General features: G+C 44.3%; 1 protein-coding gene across 2 annotated transcripts in view; it reads right to left on the reverse strand.

The window, feature by feature from the left end:
- SLC1A2 (solute carrier family 1 (glial high affinity glutamate transporter), member 2) overlaps window positions 1-15,859 on the reverse strand; it is a 166,501-nt gene that overhangs the window by 41,926 nt on the left and 108,716 nt on the right. For both annotated transcript variants that reach the window (XM_011940714.1, XM_011940715.1), the window contains exons 2-5: window positions 15,125-15,264; window positions 12,789-12,941; window positions 10,061-10,311; window positions 3,739-3,907 (exon numbers count right to left, since the gene is read on the reverse strand). In XM_011940714.1, the coding sequence (XP_011796104.1) occupies window positions 3,739-3,907; window positions 10,061-10,311; window positions 12,789-12,941; window positions 15,125-15,264 (713 nt within the window). The remainder of the gene's footprint in view (window positions 1-3,738; window positions 3,908-10,060; window positions 10,312-12,788; window positions 12,942-15,124; window positions 15,265-15,859) is intronic.

The following is a 15,859-nucleotide window of genomic DNA, read 5'->3' on the forward strand; positions in this document are numbered from 1 at the left end:
TAGAATGCTTTCTTTTTTATTTTATTTGCTTTTTCAGGATCATAAAGACAGAATATAGATTCACTGTCAGATTTTGCTAGTTTCTAGTCTCTCCACTCTCTTCTTCCTTCACTTGACATTCTTGACTCGTATCTAAGTCCAGCCTCACATCAGCCTCCGGGGTCAATCCTAACCCCAGGAAAGATTTAAGGAGCTTCATCTCTGCCCTCTTCACGTCAGCATCACATTGCACTAGATCTTGGACCAACTCCAATACCCAACCATGAGTCTTACTTCTGTGTTGGTTTCACCTCATCCCCTGTGCCTGAGGTCCTGGGAATCTGCCCTACACTTTAGTTCCTCCAAGGCTAGGCCTGGCTTTGTTCTTCCTACCACTCCTGTTGGTCCCTTCCATTCTCTCCCTTGGTATTTCATGCTCAGGCCTGGAGTCTCACTCCAATGCATCCAGGGACTGGGGTACACTGTGCGGCTTACAGGTGTTTCCAGTAGTGCCTGGGGGCTGTCTGGATTTCTAATTGCCAATCCCTATGTGCTCTCTGACCTCTGACCCCTGATCTAGTATTGCCAGTCTTAAGGTCTCAATTCTTACTACTTACATGTTCTATAAATCAATGTTGCTATGTCCTTGGCTACAGGACTTTGCTTGCCCACCTGACTTGTTCTCTGACTCTGAAATATGAGCCTTCTTCTCTTTCCTCTTCTCCACACCTAACCTGCTCAATTTGGCAGTCCTAATTTCCAGTCCCTCCCTATTATATCCAGTTTCCTATGGTATCCAGTTATGCCTAAAGTCTTAACCCATACTCAGTAAATTTTAGCATCATAATTTGATTCTCTTAGAAGGAAATTCCTTCTCTCTGAACCTTTGACTTTACCCTTTCCCTAGTCATCTAACCCATTAACCTCTTTACACCAAACACATATCAACCCAGATTGTCTAACTACCCTTTGCTGGATCCTTTCTATCTTCAGCAGAAAGAATCCATCACTTGCACTTGGGGTTGCTAATCCTTCACATTTAGTATCTCCTCTTTTTGCTCTCAGCTAGAAAGCTTGACAAATGACTTCACAAGTGAGTTACTGGCCTGGAAAGACAAAGGCTTAGGGAAGATTAGATCCAGGACAGAGGGAACTAGTCCTGCAGCAATGTACAAAGTCAATTTCAAGCCATTCCCAAGTCCTTCTCTCAAGCCCATGGAGAGGAGTCTGCTAGGTGGGCGGTGAAAGAGAATCAATCTGAATATTCTGGTTGAGAATAGCTCATATTACTTGGTTAATTTCATTTGAAATTAAGAAAAAAATGCCTGAGGTATCAAGGTCCCAAAGAACTGGAATAAAAAAAGCTCCATTCAGTGTCAGCAGAAACTGGCCATATCTATGAGAGAGAGATTTTTAAAGGAAGAGTTGGAGTTGATTTAAGCAGTTGGGAGAGGGTGGAGCCCAGAATTATTTCTGGAGGTTTTTTAGGAGAGAAGTGGTTCCTTAAAGAAGTGGGAGGCAAGAACTGGGGTTGTATCTTCACTTATTGCAAGTGCTTAATCCTCGGGACTTTCCAAAGCCAAAAAACAGAAAGACAGCAAAAATAAAAAATAAAAAAAACCACTATCTCCACCCTCAGAAGACTGTGGAAAGAACCTTATTTCAGCCATGATTTGTAAATGGGAAGTTTCTCAACAGTCTAACTTCCCTTGGCTTTCCAGAGCCTTGATCTGCACTTGGATGGAAACCATATTCAGCTTGTAGTTTTTCTCTGTAAACATTGCCTAATTGAAATTGCTCACTGGAACGGGGGTGTTCCATCTGAACAAAACCCTCTTGGACTTGGCCGCTGGGGTTACAGAGTAGTGAGTTGTGTTGAAACTCCCCAGTAGAGCCAAAGGTCCTGTGACTTCCCAGAATCCACCAAGACTCTGGAAACAACCAGGAAAGTCTTTGAATGATTCACTCCAAAGCCCTGGCCCCACTGTTCATGGCCTCAAGCTCCTCCAGAGTACGGAGAAGACCGCAGAACACTTTGACAAAAGGGGGTTGGGTGTTTTAAATTATGACCCACCAGAAGGGACCACGGGGGAGTTAGGAAGGTCCTAAAAGGGACATAGATAGCTGGACAGTGAGGGAGAAGAGCTGCTCAGTGGTGCTGGGGATATTTGCAAAACCTCCCTAGAGGAACTCTCCTTCCTTCTCCTCGCTCCTTCTACCTCTCACCTCCCACTGGTTGTTCAACAATGTTTATTGATCTTCCATTGCCCAGCAACCTATTCAGCTCATCTCTTCCCTCACTCTCACTCACCCAACCTGCTTCCTACCATGCCGAAAAAAAAGATCCGCTTCTGCTTCTTGGTGACTATGCAATTCTGCTCCCTCTCTCTCCTCTTTCTCTGTACCATTCTGGATGGCTAAGAAGTAGGCTTACCAAATTTGGAACAAACAAACAAACATGACACTCAATTACTTTTTGAATTTCAGGTAAGTAATGAATACTTTTTTTTTAGTATTATTATGTCCCATGCAATATTTGTGACACACACTAAAAAACTATTTGCCTCTTATCAAAAATTCAAATTTATCTGGACATTCTGTATTTTATCTGACAACCTGACTAAGGAGACAAGGCCATGTGATCTTTTAGATGACAATGTGAAAGGACTACTGAGCTCATTCACCTCTAAGCAGCTGTCATCCAAACCTTTAGAAATTGTGCTTAGATAAATAAACATACTTCATCCATCCAGATTCACCATTTCTCCCAGGTTTTGGCAAAATGCCCCTATTTCCTGTCTAGGGTACACCATTCTAATGGTGGATGGAGGTTATGGAAGGGAGTGGACCCACTGAGTGGGAGGGGAGCAAACTGGGCAGACTAGAGCCGCTCACATGGTAAGAAACCTCTGTCCCTCATGGAGGTATTTTCTTACTGAACTCCTCAGCTCTCCACCCACTTTGAATAATGATCAGAGCTCATATGGAGAGAGCACATGGCATGTGCTACTGTGCCCTATATGCACAATCACATTTCATCCTCACAATAATCTACTAAACAGATGTCAATCCCATTTCCATTTTACAAATGTGGCTCAGAGAAATGGAGTAACTTGCCCAGGGTCAGATAACCAGTAAGTGGCCCATACTGGATCCAAACCCAGGTCTGCCCAACTGCAGAGCCCCAAAAACCTCTAGGATGGCATGCTAAGAAGGCACCAGGCTAGGAGAAAGAGCTCACTGGGATCCCAGAAAGTAAAACAAGATAATCTGTAAAGCTCCTCTGGTACCTACTCCAACACTTCACAGTCCTGGTAGCATTGCATTTGTTTGCAGACTATGAGAGCTGCGGTGGTCCAGCCTCCGCACCTAGCACAGCACCAGTACTTGGCAGCAGCTTTTAAAAAATGCTTAAGAAATGAAAGCAATGGATGTGTCACTTAACAACATAGAGAGTCAGAGAAGGTGACTTTCTAACACCACACAGAGAATCAGGGAATGTGCCCAATGATGGTGAGCTCCCTCCTTTGTTTCCCATACCCAGCTTCTGGCTGCCCTGTCCCCTCATGGTCTCCTCTGCCCTTCTCCCTCTTCCTTAAATCGCTCAGCTCTCAGTCCCAGTGACCCTCAAATTGCTCCCCAGAGAGAGCCTCCTGCTCCACCTAGAGGACAGCCAAGTCATCAGTTTTCTGAAAATGGAGTGCAGGAGAGCCCAGCCATAGACAGGGAAGCAGAATCCCAGACCACCAGCTGGCCTACCTAAGACATTCATCCCGTCCTTGAACTCCAAGCCCTTCTTGATAATCATCTTAGTCTCCTCCGGCACCTCGGTCACAGTCTCATTCAACAGAGACACAACAGCGCTGGTTGCGTTGGCCTCCTCGTCTGGCGGTGGTGCAACCAGGACTTTCTTTGTCACTGTTTGAATCTAATAGAGGGAGGGAAAAAAGGCATAAAGTTCAGGTTTGGCCTATGAGGTGAAAAAAAAAGCCTGGCTACTCATATATTTTAAGGTTCCCAACAGGTTAACAATAATTAAGAAATGCCAAAGCAAGGTTATGAAAACTGGAGAATATTTTCTATGTCTATTTACAAAGCGGTGTGTTATTATACACAGTGAGATACAATTGTCCTAATCACAGATAATTACAGAATTTTTTATTTGTGCAAATTTATGGGGTACATGAGAAATTTTTTACATGTATATACAATGTGTGATGACCAAATCAGGGCATTTAAGGTGTCTATCATCTGAGTACAATGCATTTTTTTAAGTACAGTCATCCAACTCTGCTATCAAACATTGAATGAATTCCTTCTATCTTTCTGTATGTTTGTACCCTTTAAGCTACTTCTCTTCATCCTTTCCCTTTCCCCCACACTCACCCTTCCTAGCCTCTGTTATCTATTTTTCCACTATTTTTCCATGTGTTCAAATATTTTAGCTCCCACATATAAACGAGAAATGCAATATTTGTCATAACGACCTCCAGTCTCATCCATGTTGCTGCAAATGACACGATTTCATAAGTATAGAATGTATAAAAATAATTTGCAAATGTACTACAAGTACTGCGGTCAATAATAGGACACAGTCTTAAACTTGGGGGATAAATGTCTTCTTTCACTCCTATGATTGTAGCTCAGAAACAGTATGAAATGTCTAACTTGGATGCTCTTCCCAATTGTGAGACCTAGTTAGATGGTCCTTCCAGTTGTGATGGGCCCTGGCTCTGGTTAAGAATAGGAAGCCTTGGCAGGGGTCAGATCAGCAACTCATGATCCACCTGTTTTCCCCCCAACCTGGTCCCCACTGGATAGGGGCATCACAGGCTGCCTCAGTTTGGGCTCCTTCTAGAGCCAGGCTCGGCTGGAAATCTCCATCTGGGCACCAAGAGTGCCAGCTGCCAGCAGCCACCATGGCAGGAGCATTTGCTCATATTTCAGATCCAAATTCAAGGTGGGAAGACAGCCACTCCTTCTGAGCAGTGATGCCAAGCCTTGCTCAACGTTCCCCAAGCATCTCTGTCAGATGACTCACAAGGAACTTCTCCCGCTATTCCTCGACATCCATGGCAGTGGTCCTATTTTTAAAGGTGCCAGGCACCCTACATGCAGAGTGCTATAAAAATCCACATCTGAGGCTAAAAAACACCACCTCCAGGGGCATTAAAATAGAACTCAATGCAGAATCCTAGAATGTCAGTGCTGGCATGTAGTAGGTAACAGATGGCTGAACCCTGAATAGATACGGAAGAAGATGCATGGGAAAGTCAAGTGACTTGTTGAACGTCATGGAGTTATGGGCAGAACTGGGACTTCAACTCAGATGACCTCATCTCCATTGAGTTATTTCCACAGCCTGTGCTGTACGTTAAGCTATGGGGATCCAATCCTACTGTGCTGGGCTCCATAGGAAGCAAAGCTGAACTGCCAGTTATCCGAAATGGAAGGGAAGGGAGGTCAGTGTTCTCTGAGGAGAGGAGAGTGCTCTCTGTTCTAGCCTGGCCACATGTACTCGTTCAGGGAGAGAAGAAGCCTAGGGCCAGCTGTGTGAGGGAAGAACAGGCAGCCCACTTCTCCCCTCAATGTGGCCCCTTCGCCTGGGCAACATTGGTGTGAAGAGTGAATGCAGGAAGGATCACAAGAGAAGCTTCCGTGAACAGCAGAGTCATGCTCCCAGGAAAGAAAAGGGGACCAAAGTCAACTGTCGACCTATCCTAAGAACGCTAAAGAAGCCTAAATTTGGTTTAAAAGAGAAATACTCATGGATCTAAATGAATGGTGGCTGTCAGGATCAGGCAGGAGGCCAGCTGCTACCTGTTTTACATCCATTACGTCTTTGGTCAACAGTAGCCCCTCAACTCAAGGGTAGCTTGCTAGTTAGTTGCTGAGGCAGGATTCAAGATGAGTTATGCTTGACTCCAGAAATCCAGATTCCAAATAGCAGAGGCCAGTAGTGTAAGTTGAAGCTGAGGAGATAGGAACATTGAACACAGGCCTAGTTCTCTGCCTGAGTTGCTGATTCACAGAACCTGTTTGGTTGCACAACTTCATGTATTTGCTGTTTTAGTCTGTTTTGTGCTGCTACGACAGAATACCTAAGACTGGATAATTTATAATAAACAGAAATTTATTTTTTCACCATTCTGGAGACTGGGAAGTATACAATGAAGGTATCATCATCAGGCAAGAGCCTTCTTGCTGCATCATTACATGGAAGAAGGTAGAAAGGCAAAGAGAGGCACAAAGGAGCCAAACGCATTCTTTTATAGCAGCATTAATCCCATCCATGAGAGCAGAGACCTCACGGCCTAATCACCTCCCAAAGGGTCCACTTATCAATATTGTTATAATGGCAACTAAATTTCACCATGAATTTTGGAAGGGACAGACATCCAAAGCACAGCAGGTGCCAACTCCAGCCTCCCTGACCCTAAGCCACCATCATGTCTCACTGTAAAACCTGCAAAACCGTAAACTTACCTACTCAGCTTTCTTCTTGTCTACATACAGTCTATAGATAAGTGTGGCCATCTATAGCCCTGTCTATATCCTTAGCTTCCCCTGGCCCACCAAGTCACGCCTGAGCTGAGTTCACCTTCCTCCAGTCTCTGTACCCCCAACACTGGCCTCACACAACCTCCTTTTTCTTCTCTGAACATTATAAGTACTTTTCAGCCTCTGCATATGTGTGCCTCTACTGAGAAGCGTCTTTCCCCAGCTCTTTGTAGGCCTAACTCATTCTGATCCCCTATCCTCTCAGCTCAAACATCTCCCCTAGTTACCACCAGCCTATCATCCTGCCTCTAGCCCTCAGAGAACACCTGTCTCAATGTTTAAGTCTCTTCTGTGTTTCCCTGATGTTTATTTTGGTCTACCTCCCTCCCCTTTAATGTAAGTGAGCTCCTTGGGGCAGGGTGCTCATCTCTCTCCTCCCCCATGGCATCCTTGTGCAAAGCAGAGAGCCTGGCAGCCCATCCTGCTCACAAGTATTGGCCGAGTGAACATACACAAATCACTGAATTTTCTGGAGGAAAAGAACCCATGTTCTTTTCCTTCAGAATTTAAACTTGAGATTTTTTAAAAACAGGTGATTCTGGGTTTAATATTGTAAGGCCATATCTTACAGCCAGTTACTCTCTTGGAAATCTCACTTTAGTTCAGAGTAAGCCCCAAAGAGCAAGCAGGAGACCTCCCTGCTCACAAAGACACAGACACCTGGCTTGGGCAAACCAGGCCCTGTCACCTGGGAGCAGGCAGTCTCCTCTCTGGGGGGAGCTCATCTTCCTCTTTACATCTCTGTTTCTAACTCTGGTCAGGGAGCCTCCTCCACTCAAGACAGGTTATTTTAAATCACTTCTAGCTGTACTCATGGACACAGATGTCTCTCATGCACCCTTTCTCTCTGGAAATGCCATGTCCCTTTAAAAGAGTTTCCTGTTCTCAAGTCCTCTTCAGTGCCTTCCTCCCAGGCCTAAGGAATCTGTTCCCATTCTCTCCCTGAGGTGGATTCTACACCATTCTTCTTCAGGTTGTCCTAACCCAAAGGGACCTTGATCCTGAGCCTACTGGGGGACCAAGGCTCAGTCCTCATATGAATTTTGGCAAAGGAGAGTTGGGGTCAGGGCCAGGATAGGGAAGGGAATGGCTCATGTCTTTATTCCAGAGTGGCAGACAGCACCTCTTGCCACGGGCAGCTGCATGCAAAGACTGCCCATCCACCATAACGCTCACTGAGTGTGAGTGTGGCCAGCTCCACAAAAGTTCACTCCAAGACCAGAGCAATAGCTCCAGGAGCCTGCCTGCTTCTTGGTCCTGCCTTCCTTTTTTCACAGAGCATGGCATGATCAGGCACAGAACTGAGTCCAAATCTGTCCTTCCCAGGCCCTCCCATAGTCTACTCTCCCCTAGTCTACTACCAGCTCAGCCTCCTGCAGCTGCGATCCCAGAACACTCTCTCCAAAACGTTAAGAATGGACAGCACCCAATTGTGTGTCTCACTCTAAAGCAAGTCAATTCATCTTTCTGAGCAGGCTGGCTGAGGAGCAAACATGCTATACAGATGGGGCCCAGTAAACAACCTTCTCCTCCAGCTTATTTCTATTTATTTCTGCATCCAACTTCCCTGGCCTGGAGTGGTTTCCTTTAATATAGGTTCATGCTACATGTACCACTAAAATGGTATCTAAAACTAGGGAACATATCCCAACCCAGAGTAATCTGGGTTCAGCAATGGTTAAGGACTACATTTTGGAGACAGCTAGGAATACATACTTTTCTTCTAAGCTACCTGTTTCCTAAGCTCATTCTTCTGTGCTTGGAAATGGCTGAAGGAGACTGCTTGGTTTTAGGTTAGTTTCTACCCAGGTTCATGGGAACTGGCGTGTGTGGAGTGTGTTCTAGCCTAAGCAGGCCTTGGGGCTAGAAAACAGGGTAGTGGATGGTGCCTACTCAGCTAACTCAGTGGTTCCACTCAGCAGAATCACCTGTTTTTAAAAAATCTCAAGTTTAAAAAAATGTATAGGTGTGTATGCAGCAAGCAAGAGTACACATTGCTAAGGAATCTGTACCCACTGCTACATACTTTTGTAGTGCCATTTTGCAACAGCCAGCAAACTCAAAATATAAAACTCCTGATAGGGCATTTTTACTTCTAGGAATTTATCCTTTAAAAATATTATGCAATCATGAAAAAAAGAAGAGATGACTTTAAAACATTGTTCAATGAAAAAGTGAAATGTAACGTTTTATGAACAATGGAGTACCGTTGGGTTAAATTCTTGTTTTGTTTGTTTGTTTGTTTTGAGACAGTATGCCACTCTGTCTCCCAGGCTGGAGTGCAGTGGCTCTGTTCACTGCAACCTCTGCCTCCCAGGCTCTAGGAATTCTCTTGCCTCAGCCTCCTGAGTAGCTGGGATAACAGGCATACGCCACCACACCCAGCTAATTTTTGCATTTTTGGTAGAGATAGGGTTTCACCACGTTGACCAGGCTGGTTTTGAACTCCTAACCTCAAATGATCCCCCTGCCTCGGCCTCCCGAAGTGCTGGGATTATAGGCATGAGCCACCACATCTGGCCAGGGTTGAATTCTTTTAAAGATTATGCACACTTGCATATGTGGCAAAAGAAAAATATAGGGGAGGAAACAACATTCTCAACAGAAGTAGCTCTAGAGAAGGGAAAGTAGAAGCTTCTAACTTTTACTTTATGTACTTCTATACTTTCTAAATCTTTCATAATCTGCATGTATTACTTCCATAATTTAAAAAAATACCCAAGCTCCAGATTCATCCCTTGGAGATTCTGATTGTGTACGGTATTTGTATTTTCTTAAAAGTGCCATTGGTGGTTTGGCTTTACTGCCAAGTTTAAGAACCCCTGTGTACTCTAGAAGGTTGTGGGCAAGGCTAATAAAAATATGCCCATGGATAACTCAAAGACACATTTTCCAGCCTCATGCACAAAAAGAAAAGGAAGAGATAGATATAAGGAAAGAGAGAGAGAGAGAGAGAAAAGGAGGACAATCCCAGAGCAAAAAGATATGAAGTGAGCTGGAAAAAAAAAGGAGGTTTAAAAAAGTTAAAACCAGGAGACTCCAATCCCAAGATCCTGCCCTAAACCACCTCATAGAATCCCTGGGCCTAGAGAGAGATAATTATATATTAAGAAAATTTCTACCAGAGTTGATCTGTTAAAATAGACTCTTTTTTTTTTTTTTTTGAGATGGAGTCTCGCTCTATCGCCCAGGCTGGAGTGCAGTGGCCGGATCTCAGCTCACCGCAAGCTCTGCCTCCTGGGTTTACGCCATTCTCCTGCCTCAGCCTCCCGAGTAGCTGGGACTACAGGCACCCGCCACCATGCCAGGCTAGTTTTTTGTATTTTTTTAGTAGAGACGGGGTTTCACCATGTTAGCCAGGATGGTCTCGATCTCCTGACCTCATGATCCGCCCATCTTGGCCTCCCAAAGTGCTGGGATTACAGGCTTGAGCCACCATGCCCGGCAAAATAGACTCTTAAGTTATCGCCTTGATAACTTAGAGGACTGGAGAAGAGAGAACATCTGAACTCTGGATTACCTGTTGAAAGCAGGCTTGGACAAGGTTTTCAGGGAAGAGATTTCGAATAAGGTCCAGGAAGGCATCCAGGCTGGACACTTCATCATTCTTCTTCCCAGGCCCCAGCTGCTTCTTGAGCTTGGGATTCCCTGGATGGATAGCCAAGACCAGAATGACCCCCAGCACTGCGGCGATGATGGTTGTGGACATGTAATACACCATGGCTCTTGTGCCCAAGCGGCCACTAGCCTTAGCATCCAGGCCTGACAACCCTGGATTGAAAAGAAATGCAGAAGGATTAATTCTATTACATTTGTGCTAATGACCTGTGTCTATATTTCTACGACATTGGCTTCATATTACTCAAATGTGTTAATGGTTGATTAAATCCCCTACTGTAGTCTTCCCTCAGTATCGATGAGGGAATTGGTTCTGGGACTCCCAACAGATACCAAAATCTGCAGGTCCTCAAGTCCCTTCTGTAAAATGGTGTAATATTTGTATATAACCTACGCACATCCTCCTGTCTACTTTAAACCACCTCTAAATTATTTACAATACCTAATACAATGTAAATGCTATGTACGTAATTGTTATACTATATTTTTAAACTTGCATTATTTTGTATTTTTTATTAGTTTTTTTTCTCAAATATTTTCAATCCGCACATGAGGGACTCGCAGATATGTAGGGCCGACTGGACTGAATATTTGGTCAATCCCATAATTTATCATTCTATTTTCCAGGGAGATTTTCAAGATTTTACAGAACTGGGAGAGTTGGAGATTCTCCTGTTTAGAGTTTACAAATGGTCTGTGACAACTTTTTTATCAGTCTGCAATAATGAGTTAAAATAAAGTTGAAGACAACCCATTTTTAATTCTGAGATTATGTTCTTTCCACTTTTTTTTTTGGTCTTAACCTATCCTTTCTTTTATGAAGCAATGCGATGGTGCTGGTACATGCTAGTTTTTAACTTGTTTATTTATTTATGTTTTAATGTCCTCACTTGGAAGACTAAAAAGTTAGTAGCTCTGTCCCACGCTCAAAATGTCTTTTGAATATATTACTAGTAACTGACATGGAGAGTCTGAGAATAAAGATTTTGCCCAGTCCTCTCATTTCTCCGAGGTAAAGCATGAAGATCCACGTTCCCAGCCTCATGCAGGGATTAGGGAACACCCTGTGAAGCACCCTGCCAATGGTGGGCACTTCATCTATACCTAGGGAGGTCAGAGGAAATTCCAAGCAAATTAACAAAAACTCCAGCCCCACTGGGTTTTTTTCCAATTGTTCCTTCAATGTGTCCACTTCCTAGTTTCAGTTCCTGCTTTTACCAGAAAGAGAGATTGAACCCCTTTTTGGGGGTCAGTCCTTTTTGCTGTGGGGGAGGAAGTTAGTGATGTGAGCTGCTCTAAATTAAGCTGACCTACGTATGACCTACTTCTCTTTACAACCTAAAGTCTAATTCTAGCCAATGGGAGCTAGGTTTCTCCACCAAGCTGGCCAACGTATGCTCTGTTAACAGGCTTAGAGAACATCCTATCTGGTTTAGAGAGGAGCATTCATGGTAAATGCACCCTTTCACTCAGTCTAGCGTGGAATGATAAGATCCCACTAAGCCCCTAAGTGCCTGATCCTGAGTTCCAGCATTTCGGGTACTGGGGTCACTGGTCAACCAGCTGAGGCTGTCTGACAACCCAGCTCAGCCCCTGAATCTCCTGGAGTGATCAGAGCCTTGCCAGTCCAAGGGGATAACTTCTCCAGATCACTTAGCTGGCTGGTACCCAAATTTGGACCAAAGCTTGGCTTCCTGCCCTCAACTCAGAGCTTAGTCTCCAAAGGGCACCAATGTACACCCTGTTTCAGCAATATTGTTTGGTAAGGAGGAAAATATCAGTATAAGCCCACAGAGGAGGACCAAATTCTTTCAAATACAGTAATTAATTATTTTAGTCAAAAGTAAGTGAACATGATGCCACATATTAGGAGTACCTTTGTTCTGAAAAACTCAGAGGACTTTCATACCTAGCATTTCATTTATTTTTAATGCTAACCTCCCTCTATTCCCGATTAAAATAGTAGAAAGTTTCCTTTTCCATTTATTACCTTTATCAGTATCTGAATAAAATATAATTTAGAAAGGTGAGAAAAGTAGACATTAAAAATTAAGGCCAGGTATGGTGGCTCATGCCTATAATCCCAGCACTTTGGAGGCTGGTGGATCATGAGGTCAGGAGTTCGAGACTAGCTTGGCCAATATGGTGAAACCCTATCTCTACTAAAAATACAAAAATTAGCCAGGCATGGTGGCACATGCCTGTAGCCCCAGCTACTCAGGAGGTTGAGGCAGGAGAATCGCTTGAACCCAGGAGGTAGAGGTTGCAGTGAGCCGAGATTGCACCACTGCACTCCAGCCTGGACAACAGAGGGAGACTCTCCATCTCAAAAAAAAAAAAAAAAAAAAAAATTAAAACCACTGGAGGTATCATCACTTGTAACATGTGGCTGTGTTTCCTTTTCCTTTTTTTTTTTGCTGGAGAGAAAGACAAATAGACTGACTAATCGATGGCAAGCTTTTATTTCTTTAGGGTTGATTATCCCTATTTCAGAGACAGGAAAACCAAAGCTCTGAAGTGAAATGACACAGACGATCACATTCCCTCAACCAAACTGAGATTCTAGTCAATCCAAAAACTGGGGCAGGAGTATGACCCATGTTAGCCAGGCACTAGTGAGGTCATCTTACCTGTGATTAAGCTGGAGATGATTAGAGGGAGAATGAGCATTTTTAGCATCCTCATGAGAATATCCCCTGGGAAGGCTATTAACATAACCACATCAGGGTGGATGGGAGATGCCAAGCGAAGAAGCCCTCCACACACTGCTCCCAGGATGACACCTAAAAGGAAGGGGAAAACAATCTGAATTCACTTTTTGCCCTCATCAAATGACTAACTCTAGACACTTATTTCAGCAACATTGACCTTTCTCATTCTTCTGCAGTATTAGATGATGAACAAAGTGTAACAAAAACAACATTAGATAAGTGAAGCTGATTTTGTTGACTAGCGAGAGGACTTTCTATCCCTCCAACTATTCTAAAAAAGTCAGCACCCAAAGAGGCAAGGAGAACCTTCTCAAGGCTTTATGAAAGTACACACTGGCAACTTGACTCCAACTTCTTTGAGGCTATTTGTCTACTTGGAGCCAGAAATTGTCCACAGAAATAAACCATAAGGGGCTGGGCACAGTGGCTTATGCCTATAATCCCAGCACTTTGGGAGGCCAAGGTGAGTGAATCACCTGAGGGCAGGAGTTTGAGACCAGTCTGGCCAAAACAGTGAAACCCCGTCTCTACTAAAAATACAAAAATGTAGCTGGGCATGGTGGCAGAAACCTGTAATCTCAGCTACTCAGGAGACTGAGGCAGGAGAATCGCTTGAACCCGGGAGGCAGAGGTTGCAGTGAGCTGAGATGGCACCATTGCACTCCAGCCTGGGCAAAAAGAGTGAGACTCCATCTCAAAAAAAAAAAGAAAGAAAGAAAGAAAGAAATAACCCACAAGGACAGATATTGCTTCCTCGCCCAGCCCAAGCTTGACCACATGGCATGGCATTTAATGTGTGTCTTCTCATTGTAACTGGAGGCCAGATGAAAAGAACATTTAATTGACCAAGCTAGTGTGAATTCTATTTTTTTCTTCCTATCTATTTTCTTTGGCTTCCAATAATTTCCCCATGGCTCACTCTCAAGGCTTGTCCTTGACTCCTGTGTCCTTTTACATAGTTTTTAGATTGCTGATCTTATGGGAGCTCAACAATGGAGTCTGAAATATTTAATTTTGGAGGAAACAATTTAGGCAGAGATGCTGGCAGGGATCTTTCACTTTACAGACTCAGATCTCAGAAGAAAAATTTTACATCTCTGCAAATGGGTGGCCAACATGAATGACTCTTGCAGAAACCACAAGTTGGGTCAGTACCACTGGCCATAACAGAGGGAGGGAGTTCCAGGAATGCAGGCTACGGTGTTAATTCCATGGATGTAGAGGGAGTAATGTGGCTGCAAGCCTGATTCTTTTTCTTCTGCAGGTGAAAATCATACTCTCCAACTTCTTCAAGTCCTGTGATGAATTAGATGTGGTTACATGGTGGGTAACCTTTGGAAAACCTAACTATGCCTGTGGTTTCTTATTAAGTGAACTTAGCTGTGGCGAGCTCCCAGTCCTGATCCTGGGCCACCGGCAACCAAGGCATCTGTCTCAAAGGAAAGGCCATGGAATAGAGGGGTTCAGGTGGGTGTGTGCCGGTGGGTGGATGGGTGGGAAGGACAAGTTGTTCATTGCTTCTCTGTGTAATCTAAGTGAGAGCTGAAGAACAAGGGAGGGATTGAAAAAGGAAATGGTGTGGTTGTCATTACAAGAAACTGTATCTTACCCCATTTTCAATAAACCTCCCTGGGAAACTTAAGACCAAGATTGTATCAACAGCCCGAGAACAACCATCACCTGGGTGAGGCCTGAAGCAGAGGAGGAGGACTTGCTAGATGGAGCTGGATCAGATTAAGGCATTGGGGCAAACATCTTCCACACTGACCTCATTAGCCAATGTGCCCAAATTACCTAAATTAATGATGTGTCTGGAGAAGCTCAGACCTTGGGAGCCATTTTAGTAGAGTTTTGTGCAATACTTGGGCTTATCTTGATGCAGGTGGTTCTCTAAACATGGTCCATGGACCACTGCTTTGGAACTGCCTAGAAGGTTTGCTAATATGTAGACTGCAGGGCCTCATTTCAGATGGCCCAAAGCAAAGTCTCCATGAGTATAGGAATCTACATGCCAACACTCTCACAAGATACTTACTTCCAAAAAATTTAAGAACTACTAGAATCCAAAGGAGAACGAATGGCTAGAGGAGGTAAGGAGGAAAATTATATCACTGAAGCCTGGGCAGATAGGGCCCTAGGCAAACCATGTGGCTTCCTTTCTGGTAGAACGGCTGGCTGCTGAGACCAGCTGCCCCACAAAGCCAGGAGAGTCCCAGAGAAGAGGGGACTGGGTGTGGGGTGGTGCAGGTACCTACCAAACACCGTCAGGGTGAGCAGGAGATTCTTCCCCAGCTTGTCACACAGGCGCAGGCCCAGGTGCCGGTGCTTGGGTTCCTCCGAGCTGAGGTGACTGTCGTGCATTCGCACTTCCACCTGCTTGGGCATATTGTTGGCACTGGAACAGAAGTGAAGGCAGAGATTAGAGAGACTGGCACCTCCTCTATACAGTTTCAGGGGCTAGATGAGGAGGAACCTCTCCAGGCACAGTTGGAATCTGGAACCATCTGCAGGAAAGTAAAAGTAAGTGGGACTCAGGGTCACCTATAAGCAGGACAGTAGGACACACTGAGAACTGATGTGGATCCTCCCAGTAAAGGAAAGGAATACCACATGCAATGGTAGGGTCTTCCAAAGAGTTGCCCCCCATGGTAACTTAGGGAAGGAAGTTACCATGTTACAGAGCCTTTACTTGAGTCTTGACCAAGGTTGCAAAGGCTAAAATAAATAGAGATCCAAATCCAGATAGGTCTGGCTCCAAAACCTGAGCTATTTTGTTCTTGTAGCAACAGCAAAAAGGTGAGTCATACTTGAGTTACATCAACATTAAAATGTCTCCAAGCTCAAGCCTTCCCCATCCTGACATGTGAAACTCACAAAGGTTGATCATCCAAGCTTTACCTCTTTTTTGGAAAAGATAGTTTATATAGTAAAAAAAAAAAAAAAAAATCAACCTATTGTGGCTTTTAAAAGGTCACCTACATTATCAAGAC

The sequence above is a fragment of the Colobus angolensis genome, unplaced genomic scaffold, assembly GCF_000951035.1.
Source record: "Colobus angolensis palliatus isolate OR3802 unplaced genomic scaffold, Cang.pa_1.0 Scaffold192, whole genome shotgun sequence".
Taxonomy (NCBI): domain Eukaryota; kingdom Metazoa; phylum Chordata; class Mammalia; order Primates; family Cercopithecidae; genus Colobus; species Colobus angolensis.